The 17,594-nt window shown below is 37.9% G+C and overlaps 1 protein-coding gene across 3 annotated transcripts in view; it reads right to left on the bottom strand.

The window, feature by feature from the left end:
* Nucleotides 1-231: 231 nt before the first annotated feature.
* LOC136858532 (proteasome adapter and scaffold protein ECM29) overlaps nucleotides 232-17,594 on the bottom strand; it is a 925,266-nt gene continuing 907,903 nt past the window's right edge. For all 3 annotated transcript variants that reach the window (XM_067138136.2, XM_067138135.2, XM_067138138.2), the window contains one exon: nucleotides 232-618. In XM_067138136.2, the coding sequence (XP_066994237.2) occupies nucleotides 416-618 (203 nt within the window). In that variant the 3' untranslated portion in view covers nucleotides 232-415. The remainder of the gene's footprint in view (nucleotides 619-17,594) is intronic.

Raw genomic sequence — 17,594 nt, 5'->3', positions numbered from 1 at the left:
AACCGTTCAGCAGGAATTTCTTACATTTCATTTATAACTTTCTTCCTTGCATGGTAGTATACAAAATATACCAGTATAGAAAATGAGGAAATAGATGCCAACATCAACCATGCAATGAACTGTACTAGAACATGGGGCATGGGAAAGATTATTTTCCTGAATTTCTAAACTGCTCTTAATCTGAAATGAATACATTTGAAAGATTCATTAAACATAGAAACAAAGGTAGAATACATGCAGCATAGTAAAGTTTATTCATGAAATAATTATTAAAATTATTTATAAGCAACATACGTTAGCAGTACAGTACTAGCAGTAGTTCCAAAGACCTTCCACCATGCTGATCAATATAATCAGATTATTACATTTGGTCCAACATGCCTGCATAAAGCTGTGGTTAATATAAATTCTATTCTCAAGATCTGATTAGATCCTTAATATCTACAACACGGGACTTAATTTCAGGAGTATTGTCTTTACTGGCTTCTTCTAATGATGACTGAAATGCTTCAATTAGACTCGATAAAACAGCTTCTTGTTTAGCTTCTTGCAATTTCTTCACCAGCAAATAAAGTACATTTAAAGCTTCCTTCTTCAGTCTTGTGTTTTTTGCAATTCCTGAAATCGATAATTTCATGGCATTAGTAAATATGTAATCAGCAAATAAATCAAATTTCAACTGAAAATATAGGATAAAATTGATATATTCTTTGAATTACTGATTAATCCCTCTCTAAAGCTTCATAAAAAGGACAAGCATAATAAATAGTCAGGATAAATTTTTATCGAACATGTTATTTCACAAAAATATGAAAAACTAAACAATAAGCCTTGTTTTTTCATTCCTAAAGAATCCTAACACCACTAGTTCTGTGTATTTCAGAGTTGAGAAGCACTATGGGTAATTTAACCCACGAAGACTCGCTCGTGGACTTGTAACGTGAAGACTCGCTCGTGGACTTGTAACGTGAGGATTCGCGCTTAAGTGAAATATCACTTTAAAATCAACTGAATATTAATTTGATGCTTTTTTATAATGTTTTTGTTTTGTTTTAGGCTTCTTTTGATGCCTTTATGATATTTTACTTAATAGTATTGTCTTTATTTGCCATTACAACACACAATATAAAAGAACGTAACATAAGCTACATATTAAAACAATACAAATTATATTAATCAGTATACAAACTATCCCCTACCCCTATCCTCACATACAGCCTGGAAACCGCTACATTAACAAGAAAGGACAACTTGAAACTCCAAGCAGCAGAAATGAAGTTCCTATGCACAATGATCCAGAAGGCCAGGAGGGATAAAATCAGGAATCAAAAAGTCAGAGAAGACGTAGGACAGAAGATCCAAAAGGCAAGACTGAAGTGGTTTGGTCATGTGAAAAGAATGAGTGCCAACAGGTCTGCAAGAAAGGAGTATGAAAGAGAAATCAGGGGAAAGAAACCAGTGGGCAGACCTAGAGAAAAATGGACAGACTTAGTGAAGAAGGATGTACAGGAGAGAGGTCAGGATTGGGAGTGGATTGTGAACGAAGAATGCTTCATGGACAGAACAAAATGGAAGGGGCTCGTATACCACACCTGGGAAACTGGAGTTGGTCGATGATGATGATGATGATGATGATGATGATGACAAACTAAATTAACAATGCTACATACATTAAACAATTTCTGTAATTAAAATGGACATAAGAAACAAAGAATATTGAGAAAACTGCTACATAAAACTAAAATTTCAGAAATTAAAACTGACGTAAGGAATGAAGTATATTAAAAAATAACTGCTACATAAAACTAAAATTTTCCAGACCAGATAAGGAAATATCTTTACATAGTACAGTAAAAAGTAATATTAACAAAGGAATAACTGAAAACTCCTCTTAGCCCTCTTCCTCGGGTTTTCCATCAGCACAGTCCAGACAAGAAAATACTGTGTGCTCCTTGCAAATGTAATTTGAACACTGCACACACGTTGTTTTGGTCTTCCTGCTCTTTTTCCTTCCACAGTAAGCACACATTCCTCGATACTGCGATTCCCTTTCAGTCGGTCTCTGTTTATTGCTGATCCCTAGAAATTCCTGGATCCTCATTTTGATGCCCTGGGAATGCATGCCAGTGAAGCGCAATACTCCATGTAGTCTCTGCACAATCCTGTAGAAAGTCTTCAGAAACTGCCTTTGGTTCATAATGTCGACTTAGGAGAATGACGTAACTGTTTATGTCATGAATATTTAGAAGGGAGTAGAAAAGAGTTTATGACCAACGGTTGCTGACACTTGAAACAGAATAATTGCCCTTTAATTCATTAATGACGTCTACTTCACCTTTTGTAAGGTTATAAAATGTTAACAGGTTTACTGGCATCGTCTGAAGAGGGGTCAATTGCGTCATCTCCATGCACGGACGAGTACAATAACACAACCTTGTTCTTGCTCTGAGCAAGAAGAATGGATGTGTACCAGTTGTGTGTGGTAAACATTTCTTCTGCTTTGTGAAATTGGTTCCACCAGCCTCTCAATGACACTTTGAGCACTGTTAATCAATGAAAACTTTCCATCACGCCTGTGTACACTTCCATGCAAGTATAATATGTTCTTGCGCTGCAAGGGGGTAGACTTTGATGCTGTACTTGGCGAATTTGTTAGCAATACATATATACACATATTATCATTATAGACTGTTATGCCTTTCAGCGTTCAGTCTGCAAGCCTCTGTGAATTTACTAAACGTCGCCACAATCCTCTATTTGCAACTAGTGCTGTGGCCTCATTTAGTTCTATACCTCTTATCTTCCATTCGTTAGAAACTGAGTCTAACCATCGTCATCTTGGTCTACCTCTACTTCTCTTACCCTCCATAACGGAGTCCATTATTCTCCTAGGTAACCTATCCTCCCCCATTCGCCTCACATGACCCCACCACTGAAGCCGGTTTATGCGTACAGCTTCATCCATCGAGTTCATTCCTAAATTAGCCTTTATCTCCTCATTCCAAGCACTCTCCTGCCATTGTTCCCACCTGTTTGTACCAGCAATCATTTTCACTACTTTCACTCCGTTACTTTTAACTGAGTCCACCAAGCTTTTGCTTCCGTAAAGTAAAGTTGGTCTGAAAACAGACCGATGTAAAGATAGTTTCGTTTGGGAGCTGGCTTCCTTCTTACACAATACTGTTGATCGCAACTGCGAGCTCACTGCATTAGCTTTACTACACCTTGATTCAATCTCTCTCACTATATTACCATCCTGGGAGAACACACAACCTAAATACTTGAAATTATCGACCTGTTCTAGCTTTGTATCACCAATCTGACATTCAATTCTGTTGAATTTCTTACCTACTGACATCAATTTAGTCTTCTACTGTCGAAATTAACACAATCCATGGAACCCCTCAAGTGTCTCATCTATGGTGACCTATTCTTCAAGCAAATAATTACTTTCGCAGCTGCCAACAAAACCTTCAAATATTTCTCGTATCAGAGCAAGTTTACCTTCTTTCCTCCTTTCCTTCCTGGTATGAATGTCATCGAAACGAATAGCTTACAGAAGGAATTGGAATCTTTTCCAACTGACAGTAGTACGGAATTGTTCTACAGCAGTTCCGTCCGTTGCCCATAAATCTCTGGAATCCCCTGCTAAGTACAACAGTCCAATGACCGCTTTGATCTCGGCTCTAATAGTATCGACAGCATCCCTGTCCCTTTCATAATTTTCCCTTGCCTGTGCAATCCAAATATTGGTGTAAGTAACAATCTGGTCCAGTACACCATCCGGAAAAAAGTGCATCCAGGATTCCCAAGGTGAGGTGACATTTCTGGCTCGGTTCGTTTTTCCAGGCAGGTATACCCGCGGCCATTGTTTGCTCTGTAGTGCATGCCCCATACTCTAGTCATATATATTCCGATATAATGAGGAATACTGAAGTGATTCACATTCATCCCTTCATCTTCAGAGTCAACAGATTCCTTGGTGTCAGTGTTGTGGTCACTATTCTCGACAACATCTTCTACATCGTCTGCCTCTTCCTTCGTCGCTTTCATTTTCCTCATCACCGAACAGATTTCTTTTCACTACATCTAGTTCCCTTTCTAATTCTTCACTACGTATCTCCTCTTTTTCAACACTTTCAAGCAACCTGAGAATGTTTCCTTGTTCAGCTGAGTTTGTCTTGGCAACACAAATTATAGCATACGAGCACTCATGTGTGGCCCAAAAGACAACATACGTTACGCGAGAGTGTGCGGTTGATGTAAAGCACCACAGTCTAATAGTCTTCACTCCAGACAAGATTCCTGGTGACTGTGCGACTGCTGTAACAGCATATTTGCTCGGTAATACATCCACCATGGATATCGTGGAGATGGGAACAAGTCTGCCAGCCGCACGACCAACGACAGAGTAAAAGAGCCAGCATGTGGTCTTTTCCCTGCCGCGCGAGTTCCCGTGGGTTAAAAAAAAAAAAAAAAAAACCCTATTTAAAACTTCACTAATAGTTCTAGGAAGTCGTTCATGAATATCTCCAACAAGGTTTCTGCAAGAGTAGGAAACTGAAAAGAAAGGAAAAAAAAAAAGAGGAGGATAATACTGTTTAGTACCTGCAATTCTGAGTTTTCCCCATACCAGGTAAAAGATTTCCACTAATGGTTCCTTGGCCTTATTTCTAAAATTTAAATTTATTACCATAAATATCTCCTGACAGTATCCACACACATACTGTCTTGACATAAATGCTGTCACAAGGTCTATGGTGAATGGATTTTAACAAGCCAATATAGATTTTAAAATCCTAACAATACTTGTTACACAGATAAATTATTAACAGAAATCACTGATTACTGTATGAATGGGGACGTTAAGCCTTGAGCTTTGACAGAAGTAAGCTATGTGCTGGCACCTGGTTTCACCCTCTCCCTTCTTAGCATCATATCACCATCATGAATTCCTTCCAAGAATCCGGATAGGATGTTTTAGAACAACATGCCTCCATTTGTAATGGTCTTGATATCATCACACATGGCCTCCACCGTCCACAGTCAGTCAGCTGTAACACACCCATCGAGCCTCACCTCTCTGGGGCAGACAATGACATAAGTAGTCAGATGTGTCTTCCGTTAGTTCAATTACACTTGTCAATACAATATGCTTCAACCTTGCCTACTTTTAACGTTGCTAATAGCTGTCGTTTTTCATTCTAGAACTATTCAACCTTGGCACAATCTTTCTCCTTTTGTGCACTTACAGTCAAATATTCTGCCTGCCTTATATAGTCTTAACTGAGAATTATTAACAATACATTATCACGCCAACATAAGAACTCAATCATCAAACTTTTAATGGAACTATTACATGTGTTCATCAATTTTATCTTCAGTTCAACAGAACAAAAAAGCAGTTGAGGTCCAACATTTTAAGAACATTCTTTGAATTATATGATGTATTTTAACTTGACGTATTCAGCAACCTAAATTGTATTTTAATGTGTATTTATGAACTTGTCTATTTTACTTGTAAGAATTTTTGGCTGATGATGTGCAAAAAGAAGGACGAAACATGTCCTGACACTTGTTAATGTCACCCTAATAAAAACACAATTTTTTAGTATTGTAAAGGTGGAGCCTTTTGATTGTACCTTTAAAAAGTATACTATCGACAATACAGGCTTTGCAATGAAATTCATTTTATGCAATGGTCTATTTATAGCCCTCTGAGGAACTCCCTTGTCCCACACTATGTTCTGTATTTGATGAAAGAAATTGGATCCATTTTGCACGATGTTCAGTGCTTCATTCTTGGCACTTCCATCATTTGTTATTGTACTGTCCATATATTTAAAGGTATTCACACATTCAATCTTCTTCCCCTCAAGGGTGAGGTTACAAGGTGTACTTGTCCTGCTAACTTTCATTACCAATGTTTTTCTCCTGCTCACAGTAAATTTATATTCTTTAAACTTGGCGTTGCAAAGATCCAATATCCTATGAATGTCCCTATCAGTTTCTCCCCAAATAGCAACATCAATGCATTGAGATCTTCATCTATTACTCTGAGTTCCTTTAGAACAGTCTCCATGAATGTAATGAAGAGCAATGGGGAAAGAGAACACCCTTGTTGGACACCTCTTCTTGTTTTAAACCACTGTGATCTTCCACCTCCTACTTGCATACTATTTTCATGACCATCATAATACTAAACCATCTGAATGATTTAATTTGTGCTCCTTGGATATTATGTTTTTCTAAACAGTTCCACATTTTTCCTCTCTCCACACTATTACATGCTTTTTTCTAATCCAAAAACACTATTATCAAGTCCTTCCCTTTTCCCAAAACTTTCCATTAACTGCCTGAGTGAAAAAATTAGGTCTACGGTTCTCTACTTCTTCCAAATCCATGTTGTTCCTCTTCAATTGGTCTTACATTATTTCTCTCAATCTCTTTTCTATAATCTTCTCAAGTATATTAAGGATTTGACAAAAGGGGGATGCCTTTATAATTTGTGCACTTCCTTTTTTGAACAGTTATATTGTAATTCCTTTTTTTTCCAGTCACCTGACAGCTTGTTCCCTTTCTATATAACTCCCAGTATTCGAGGTACCCACTGTATTCCAAAGATTCCAGCTGCCTTTATCATGTCTGCAGTTAGTTCATCTGCTCCTGCTGACTTTTTACTTTTTCTGTCTCTATTCAAGTAATTGGAGGTTGTTTCACCTGTAAGTCATTAGTAACTTTGGTAACGTGTTCTTGTTCATACTCCCCATTCAATAATTTTGCAAAATAACTCCATCTCTTCTCTGATTCCTACCATGTCTCTGATAATGATCCCATCCTCTGTTTCAATAGCTTTAATATCTTCCCTGTTTTGTATAACATGTTCTGATTTCCTTTACTATCTTCTTCAATTTTTTGGGTGAACAGATTTCACCTCTTCTCTTTTTCTTCTTTTACTACTCTTTTTGCCTAGAGTTTTCTTTTTCCTGTATTCCTGTTCCAGTCTTCCTGTTTTTTCATTGTCCTTTGGTACAATTCCCTGAGCCTGATTATGTTTTTTAGCATCATTGTTTTTCTTTGCCATGATTCTTTCTCCTTGACTTTACCATTCATTTTACCACATACCTCTATAGCAAAATTAATTATTGTTGTTCTAAATGTGTTCCATTCATCAAAACTACTGTCTCATTTCTCAGCAATTTAGTTGCTATCAAATTTTGAAAATCATTGATTTCCTTATTTTTCTGTTTCCATTCTTTAATATTTTGGCAATATTTTTACTGCAGTTGTAGCTTTAGCCCTTTCAGACCGTGTACGCACAATTGTGCGGGTTGGTATTTTATTTATGTCTGAGCTTATTTGACGTTTTCTTGGCACTAAACTGGACTGCAGTGCTTGTGCGGGACACGTAGCATGTACTTCAGCTGTTTTTATTTAGTACTTGACCACCAGGGGGCAGGAAGAAGAGTTTAAAAATACAGTTCATTAGCAAGATGGCGGGAAGCAGTAATGCCTAAAGCAAGCATTTATTTATTGCAATCATATTAATCTAGAAGCTTTACTGAATATCAGAATATAATCAAGTTCACGTAAATTGTGAACTTACAACATCGTATGTAATTCCATGAGGTTTTGAATGTTGATACGCACACATGTGCGGGCTAGGTTTCCTTACAAGCAATGCATGCAGGAGTGCTAGGTGCAGTCACAAGAAGGACTATGAAAGTAAAACTCGCACTCTACATGAGAAATGTAGGTAATGTATAAGATTTTAATTGTTTAAAATCGTTCCACACTGTAAAATAAAACATTTGATCATGTAATGTGCATATTCACATGTACTGAGTTGAACTTTTTTATTTTTTTATTTTTTGCAAGTAGTAGTCCTGACATGCACAATTGTGTGGGTTCTATTTTTCAGCCAATAGTTCTTATTTTGTAAAATAAACTGTAAAAACATGTATTTGAGAGCATTTTAGTAAGTTTTTGACGTTTTGACACCTCCAGATTTCTTTCAGTTCTGACGACAAGTTGCTACTGCCAAAAGGGCAGTAAAAGCAAAACTCTTCCTCAATGTAGAAAATGTGACGTTTACCTGTGTTCGAACGAAGATTTAATTGTTTTAAATTATTCCCCACTGTAAAATAGAACATTTGATCATGTACATGTACATTCACATGCATTGAGATAATTTTCCTTTTTTGTAAGTAGTGAATTAAGTCTTGACATGCACAATTGTGCGGGTGCTTTTTTTTTCAGATGTTAATTTTTATTTTATAGAATAAACTAAAAATATATGTATTTAAGAGCATTTTAGTCAGTTTTTGACGTACAAACAAAAATTCACACTGCCAGTTTTCTTTCAGGTCTGAAAGGGTTAACTTTGCAATTTAGACCCACTATTAGAAGTCTGTGGTCACTATTCAAGGTTTCACTTGGGATAACAATCATATCTCTTCCTTTTTCTCCAATTAATTTACAAGTTACCAGATAATCAATAACTGTCTTTGATTTTTTCATCCCAGACTTATCTAGTAATCTTATGGCTATTCTGTTTTTTGAAGAATGTGTTTTTTTAAATAAAAGACTGGTTCTTATGCACAAATTTAAAATATGTTCCCCCTGTACATTTCTTGTTCCATATCCAGAAGGGCCCATCATGATCTCATACCCCAACTTGAGCATTCAGATTCCCAATTTAATGTGTTATCAGTGGTTAGTTTTCAGTTGAATTACACAATGTACTAACCACATAAATTGTCACCGCTCTTTAAAAGAATGCGCTTCAAACTGGTAACATTAGGTATTTTGCAGAACAGAATGAAATTTGTAGTCCCAAGATAAAAGACAACCAAATAGTCTGTCAAAACAAGAATGCTTGCAGTTTTATGAGATGTTAACATTGCAATTATTAGCATTAGGCCTTCAGTTTTACATGAAATCCAAACAACATGGATGTGACTTTTCATTTCAAACCATGATTAGCTTAGTGAGAAGCAAGAGACAAAGTCAAATGACTTCAAGCCCTTGGATAAACATAGGAGAATTAATAGATTCATCATATGAAGTCTGTCAAAACAAGAATGCTTGCAGTTTTACGAGATGTTAACATTGCAATTACTAGCATTAGGCCTTCAGTTTTACATGAAATCCAAACAACATGGATGTGACTTTTCATTTCAAACCATGATTAGCTAGACAACGCGGCATCATGGTTTGGGGCGCTATTGCGTATGATTCCACGTCACCTCTAGTGCGTATTCAAGGCACGTTAAATGCCCACCGCTACGTGCAGCATGTGCTGCGGCCGGTGGCACTCCCGTACCTTCAGGGGCTGCCCAATGCTCTGTTTCAGCAGGATAATGCCCGCCCACACACTGCTCGCATCTCCCAACAGGCTCTACGAGGTGTACAGATGCTTCCGTGGCCAGCGTACTCTCCGGATCTCTCACCAATCGAACACGTGTGGGATCTCATTGGACGCCGTTTGCAAACTCTGCCCCAGCCTCGTATGGACGACCAACTGTGGCAAATGGTTGACAGAGAATGGAGAACCATCCCTCAGGACACCATCCGCACTCTTATTGACTCTGTACCTCGACGTGTTTCTGCGTGCATCGCCGCTCGCGGTGGTCCTACATCCTACTGAGTCGATGCCGTGCGCATTGTGTAACCTGCATATCGGTTTGAAATAAACATCAATTATTCGTCCGTGCCGTCTCTGTTTTTTCCCCAACTTTCATCCCTTTCTAACCACTCCTTCTTGGTGTTGCATTTGCTCTGTCAGTCAGTGTATATACCCTTGATTAATCTACTGTCGCACATAAAGCGGATGACGAGATCAGCAGTAGTCGCGTCATTGGCTAGTATGTGTATGAGTGTTTCCTGCAGGTCGAGACTACGTCTTAGGCCAAAGAGATTGGTGCACTCTGTGAGGTTGTGGGCCACGGTGAAGTCCGCACCACAAGAACACACTGGGGGATCTTCCCTCTTTAGGAAATAAGAGTGCGTAGATTGTAAATGACCTATTCTCAGCCTACACAATACTACGACCTCTCTCTGTGAAGGCCAGAAAGAGGACTGCCACACGGTAGTTGTCTTCTTAATTGATCTCAGCTTGTTGGGAGTTCAGATAGCTAGCCACTCCAATTCCTGGGATGCCAAAATGGTTCGACATAGCTGAGAACAAATATCTTTAGCAGGTACAGTGACAGGTCTTGCAGGTAAAAGTAGTGCTTCCTTTGCAGCTTCATCCTCAAGTTCGTTTCCCGCAATCCCAACGTGGCTTGGAAGCCATGCGAAAGTGATTCTGGTACCAGCATCACTTACCCTGGCTAGAAGGTCATGAATCTGCAGCACCAGTGGGTGTTGCGAGAAACAGGTTTCAATAGACTGCAGAGAGCTTAAAAAATCGGTACACATAAGAAAGTGGCTTCTTTCGTTACCCAGTGCAAACTGCAGAGCTTCTAAGATCGTACTCTATGATCTTCATATCCGTATTGATGAACTACACAATTAGGAAAGGGCTTTCCACCTATCAATACTTATTTATTGCACTTATTATGCTACAGTATCGGTTTTGAACCCCGACATAGGGTCATCTTCAGCTGAATAATACATTCACATATAGATCATGAAGCTATGATTAAGATTACATTGTTTGGGGAATGCCATATGATAAAAAATATTTGGTCAGTCCAAATTGGGCATGTCATAACGGGAACTGGCGTGTATGTCACTATGTGTGACAATGCAATTGTAAGTCTATAATGATATACTTTAGGTCTTAAAATTAATTTATAAAACACTATCTCCACTTAAAACTAACTTATAAGTATATAAGATTGTCACCAGTGGTGAGAAATTAATAACGTGGATGGAATCATTTAATTCTTGTCAGTACGTTAAAAATTTGTCGTGAAGTTGTCATTGAATAAACCAAGGAACTCTCAGACATTTGCGAAGAATTCAATTAAATATTTGTTTGTTTTTGGGTTGTATATTTATGTAAATTTGTGGTAAAATTCCCATCGCAAGAATTAAGACATTTGTGAAGAAGTTGATGAAATATGTGTTTTATTTGTTGTGAATTTCTGTGAATTTAAAAAATTTTCAGGATTAACAGGAGAGACAGTTGATTGTGTTATGAAGAGACTTTTAATTTTTGCAAATGTATTTCATTAATAGGGATGTATAGAACTAACACCGATAGAGCGCACTGCTGTTGTACTGGGTAAGCGCAATGCGCTCTTCATTTGTTTCCTGTGTACTCGTGCCGCCAAATATCTACGAATTTAAGATGCTTAAATTGATATTTTCGTGACTATGCCGAGCTATTGCACTGTTCCTCTTTTAAAAAAAATCAGGGAAGCCCATTTTCGTTCCACCAGTTTCTATAAAATAAAGAAAAGAGGAAGAAACGGTTACATGCTATTCGAAGGAAAAATGTCGGTGAGAAGAATCTGACCGAAAATATTAGTGTGTGTTCCCATTATTTTCAATCCGGTGACTTCACGAAAACTTTGTTGAGTAAGTACGATTTACGAAGGAAAATAACTCTTATTTTCTACCTATAAACTGATTAGGCATTTTGATAACAACACCGAATTTATGGGTTAGTATTTAAAGGTGATAGAGCAAGATTAAAACCGGGTGCTGTTCCATCGCTTTTTCTGTGGACCACGAACACAACAAATACAAGGAAGAGACCATACACCAGAAAATTGCCGGATTACCACGATAAGCCCACAATATCGGAATATGCAGAAATCACCTCCTTTGAAGTACGGGAAGAAATCGCGAATATACCCGAAGAAGTGAATGTTACATTTGTGACTCCCATTTTCAAAGATATCGGCACTCAAAAAATACTACACGGAATTTGGTTGTTGAGAAAACAATGCGTAATCCTGCTGCCATATTGCTTTATACAGGGTTTGTAGATGTTCAACACAGTAATTTGGTGTTTGCCGTTCTTGGAGAAAACAGATACAATTTACAGATATTCCCTCTTGAACCCAGACTGTGTTTCTTCTTGACAGTTATGAAGCTCAGGACCAACAAATCTGACAAAGAACTAGGCTTTAACTTCGGAATCCATAAAACTACTGTTGGGAGAATATTTAATGTTTGGATTAATTTCATGTACTGCCAATTTAAAGAGTTGAACATTTGGCCTGATAGAGAAAATGTCCTTGAAAACAGCCCCCTTGCTTTTAGACAGAAATACCCCTCGACTAGAGTTATAACTGGTGCAACTGAGATTATAATAGCAAAACTTGTTCCAAGGGCAAACATTCCACTTTCATAGGGCTAACGCCTCAACCGTTTGGTAGGGGGATGCTGAAAAGTTTATAAATTTAGGCTGCATGTTTCTGAACACTGAATAATACCAGTCTTAGGGAAGTGCTCTAATGCGTAGCTTACAGCGGCAATATGCTTACAACATGCCTTGGGGCCTGCACCAGCAAAACGATTCCCCTCCTATAATGCCACCAGGTATTCCTAAAATAAGCTTCACATTATAGGTCTTATGTTTTGTGTACTCGGATTTCACAGCACTGCATTTTAGAATTTCACCCGACTGAAATTAACCTCTTACAAACATAAACTTTCACTGAAAAGTCTGTATCCAGCATAACACAATGATTTGTAGTTGGAAACAGGTGCTCCATCTATTTCCGATTTTCTAAATAAGAAATAATCCATCACATGCAAATTTGTGATAGTGATCTTCACCTTATGCCTGATGGTCAAATATTCAAAGGAACCGGTACTGGGAAACTCAAGAATATTCACATGCCTTTGGTTGTGGACAAGGCTGTATATGCAGTTTCATGTAAGCCATCAACCTTAAAAATGAATCGAAGTCTATAAGCAAGGGGAGAAACTGCGTGTTTAAAAATCTATTTATGATTTAAGTCTTTTGGAGGTACATTTATACATTTATCAATGTACAATGCTCAAGCAATTGTAATCTTTAGGAAAAGGCACGCTGACGCCTATCCATTATTTGGGTAATAAAGCGTGTTAGAATTTTGTAATTAGCGCTGTACTAATTCTTCCTTCCTCCCACTAGTTTTAGCATTTCTGGTCCATAGCTCCTATTGCAGCTGTTTAAGGCTTAAACGCTGAAAATCGTCCGTAATATACTAGGGGATATACCTATACAACGAATTAATATAGTCTTGGAATTAAATTAGAGAAGATACAATCGGCTATAGCTCAAAAAATCTCGGTCACATTCTATACATTACTCGCAGCTGACTGCGAGAAACATAAGACGATCGCCTTGCGCTTACCCAGTAGTACACGAGCGCTATCTGGCGCGAACTTTCTCTGCCTACATCCCTATTGAAGTTGGCACTTTCCAAGCCTATTACCGATTGGTCAGATGATTTTGTATTGTTGAAAATGGTTACGCAAGCAACAGTCATGTCCGTCATCAAGTTGTGATATCGCACCATTAACCCATTAAGCCCTGCATATTTGTTGGATTGAAACTGCATTGGGGCTGGGATTAATTTGGAGGAAATATAGTGTTGCTTCATATCATGAGAAATTTCTTACTTACAAGACCATACACATGAAAATAAATGACATTCATACCACGAACTGCAGAGCAAGGAATACAATAAAAGCATTTTATTTTTTAGCATCATGGGTCCGTACTCAGTTTGCCTGCTGAGCTGTAACACAGTCTTTTGCACTTCCTCTTCAATTTCCACATCCATTAGTTCTTCAGAAGCATTGCTCACACTATTACTAATATCAGTACTAATTTCACTGAAGAAATGACATTCCTAATCATCATTACTTTTTAAAAAGGGTTATATATCAGTAAATTAAAGTTGTTAACTGGCAGCCATCTTGTTTACAAGTGAATCTCAAAGTCTAGAGATAGCCCACTTCAAACTAATATTATCAAGCATACTATCGATATACTGTATATTAGGAAAGAGCATATAACATTGCAAAGAAAGAGTCCCAAAATAAATTACAAATGTACAGTGACTCTATATGTACAGCGTGGCCAAGGCCAGTCCAGCCGCCATGTTTTTGCCAAGTACTCAATAAGCTGATAGATGAAGTAGAGTGATATTATTATTATTTCAGTAAAGAATAGACTAGGTCGATGTTTTAAGATGTTATTTATTTTGCTTATGCTGTATGTATATAGGCCTATCAGTATCTGTTAAATTCAGAGTCTGACTACTTGATGTAAGACTTCAAAATTTAGAGTAATACGTGGTACAGACCTACAAGTTTTAATTATTATTGAAGAGGTTAGAAATTCTGTGTTGGTAGCTAGGCCTATCATAACATTTATATTATAATACATGTGGCATAAAATAGTATAATCATTGTCTTGAATGATGTATGTGATGACTGTAAAGTTAGCCTACATTTTTTTTCTATTTCCTTTACGTCGAACCGACACAGGTAGATCGTATGGCGACGATGGGACAGGAAAGGCCTAAGAATACGAAGGAAGCGGCCGTGGCCTTATTTAAGGTACAGCCCCAGCATTTTGCCTGGTTTGAAAATGGGAAACCACGGAAACCATCATCAGGGCTGCCGACAGTGAGGTTCGAACCCACTATCTCCCGGATGCAAGCTCACATCTGCGCGCCCCTAACCGTACGGCCAACTCGCCTGGTCATTTAAATGTAAAAAAGTAACATTACCATACATCAGGTTACATGGTTTTACATATCAGAATGTACAACGCAGTATCATAAAACTATACGTAAAAATGTACTTTTTATATATGACTTATCGGTATGTATATAATCTGAACACACGCAGAAGATAGAAAATAATATGACTAGTTAACCGATGGGTAGACAAAATTGTATTACCTACCTCCATATTTATGTTAACGTAATATAAGTTAGCATAATATACTGTACCATTTTACTCGTCGTACTAATAGTAATAATAGAGAAAACCTGCTACTCTTTAGTGGTGAAAACAAGCAACTGCCATGGTCCCCGGGTTATGTATAGTGCTCCTTTAATGATCGCTACTGTTTGATCCACGTAACAAGGAATTAAATGTCAGTATCACTATACAACAGGCCTATCGTTTGAGAAATTACTACGTGTTGCTCGGTGAAAACAAGCAATTTTCCTGGTCCCGGTGTACTTGTATTCAGGACTCAATTATTGACCACCCGCTGTTCGATTTCAGTGATGTGCGACTAATTCTGTGCCCCGGTTCGGTTAGTACTGGTAGATATCCGCTGTATTTTAAACATTCTGTTTACTACTATAGGTTTTGCTAATGCATTGCTATCACTTATCAATACCTTCTTCTTTTTTTACCGCTCTTTCCACAACTATGGGGTTGTGGGTGGGAACTGTGTCATGTAGCTTTGGTCCCGTTTAACAGCCGGATGCTATTCCTGACACAAATCGTATATGGAGTGATGTAAGCACTATTGCGTGTTTCTGTGGTAATTTGTAGTGTGGTATGTTGTCTGAGTATGAAGAGGAGAGTGTTGGGACAAACACAAACACCCAGTCCCCAAGCTCGAGCTATTAAAATACCCCACCCAGCCGGCAATCGAACCCGGGACACACTGAACCGAAGGGTAGTGTGCTGACCATTCAACCACGGAGTCAGACTATTATTGTTATCATTATAATGCATGGGAAAACTCAACTTGATGCTAGGCGGCACTTATAACCAACCACGTCCTTCAACAGATGAATAGCCATAAAAGTTTGAACGATCGGGAGTGACCTTTCCTGTAAGTTTTGTTAAGTACAGGTTTCAGATAAAACAGATATTTTCGGGGATACTTGAACATTTGTGAAAAATAATATAATCGTGAAAATCTCTGTTATTTTCCTTACACGGTAAAATCGCTCAAAATGTAAAATGTTGGAAATTATATGCTAAACAACTTTCATTATGTACAGGTTTTCGATACGGCGAATATTAACGGAGAAATCTGACATTTACTATCCTGGACTCTATAAAATTACTAACCCATTTTGTTATTATTGTTACCATTATAATGCATGAAACAACTCTACTCGTTGTTGGGAGCGTCTTATAACGTGCTGAAAATAAGCAATGGCCTAATTTCATTTTTAAAACCTTTCCTGATCTGTTTCTGCAACCATAAGCATAACAGCCTGGCGTAATTTTATTCAAAACTCAGACCTCAGAAATACGTAAATTCACAAGCATTTCTTAACTAATAATACTAAATAATCTTCCGTGTTTAATAAGAACATATTTTCAGTGTATTAAGGTTAAAACAGGTAGCCTGCACTTCGCTGAAATTGCATAAAGAGTGATCTTACCCTGTGCTGAAAACATGTTTAAATCAGCTGACGGGACATTTGGCAAAAACATGGCGGAGCCAAACAGAATGAAGCACTCGTTGGCCACACTGTACATATAGAGTCACTGTATACAAATGCAACTCACTCTGCCATCTCTTGAGGAAAAGTTGAATTATGTAGTAATGTGAGACAACGGAACAGTTCCGTGGTCCGGCATTTGGTCCACCAAGACGAAGCACGGAACGGTTCCGTGGCTCAGGCCCAATGAGTTAAGACATATCAAATTCAATAAAGTATTGAAGGCACCAAGTTCCTTTACTTCAAAATAAAAAACAAACAGATTGTAATTATTTGATCATTATGTGTGTTGGAAGAAACTGTATTTTGGTATTGGGCATTGGAGATCTCCAGCAGTATGTTTGTTGTAACCCATCTTTTGTATCACCCTGTATTTGCCACGTGGAGGCTTCGATCACGAAATCGCTGAGTTTTGCAATCAAAACCTCTAGAATATGTTTCCCAAATTACCATATATGGTGCTGTAATACTATTGGCGAAAATAACAATAATTTTTATAGGTGAAAATGTCGAGTCGAATCATACGTAACTTCCCTGATTGGCTGTTTGAGTGTTTCTCAATTTCTGGCCTTTGTCTCCTTAGCAGTAACAGGGCTCTGGTCCGCGTCTTTGGTTTCTGTACGTCTTCAAGATCGGACGCGCCTTGTAAGGTGGTCCGCTCAGCGGCTCCAGTCATCCCGGGTTAAGCATATTTCTTTTCTCGAATGTTAAATTAATATGTAAATTCATTTGTTCAGAGAGTTTACCTTAAACCCAGGTTTTCACCGTTTTGTTTTGTAATGCCTTAGCTCGTCAGCTAGGCATATCCTTTGTTTTGGAGGCAATTCCATTGTATTAACTTTTTGTGTAATGTAAAATTTAATTTTCCCTCCGGATTGCCTCCCGTAGTGCTGCATCAGTTTAGGGTAAGCCTGTGAAGCTATGCGTCTCTCGCTGATGCAAATTAGGAGAAGACAGCAACTTTAAAGGCCTCTGCTTTAAATTTCAAATTACGCTGTTATTTTCTTTGTAAACCTTTGGTAACAATTTATAAACTCTTTTTCTATTTGCCTTGTAAGATGGTTGTAATTATGTTTATATCCCTGTTAAATTTCCCTTGTAAAGTTCATTGTCAAAGCTATGCTAACCTTCCGTAAAAGTAGTTAACACATTTTATCGCAATGTTTATTTTCCGGAGAACCATAGACAGAAATTACGTGGGTAATTTCATTTTGTTTC

The sequence above is a fragment of the Anabrus simplex genome, chromosome 1 (assembly GCF_040414725.1).
Source record: "Anabrus simplex isolate iqAnaSimp1 chromosome 1, ASM4041472v1, whole genome shotgun sequence".
Classification (NCBI taxonomy): domain Eukaryota; kingdom Metazoa; phylum Arthropoda; class Insecta; order Orthoptera; family Tettigoniidae; genus Anabrus; species Anabrus simplex.
This window is presented reverse-complemented; position numbering and strand designations above follow the sequence as displayed.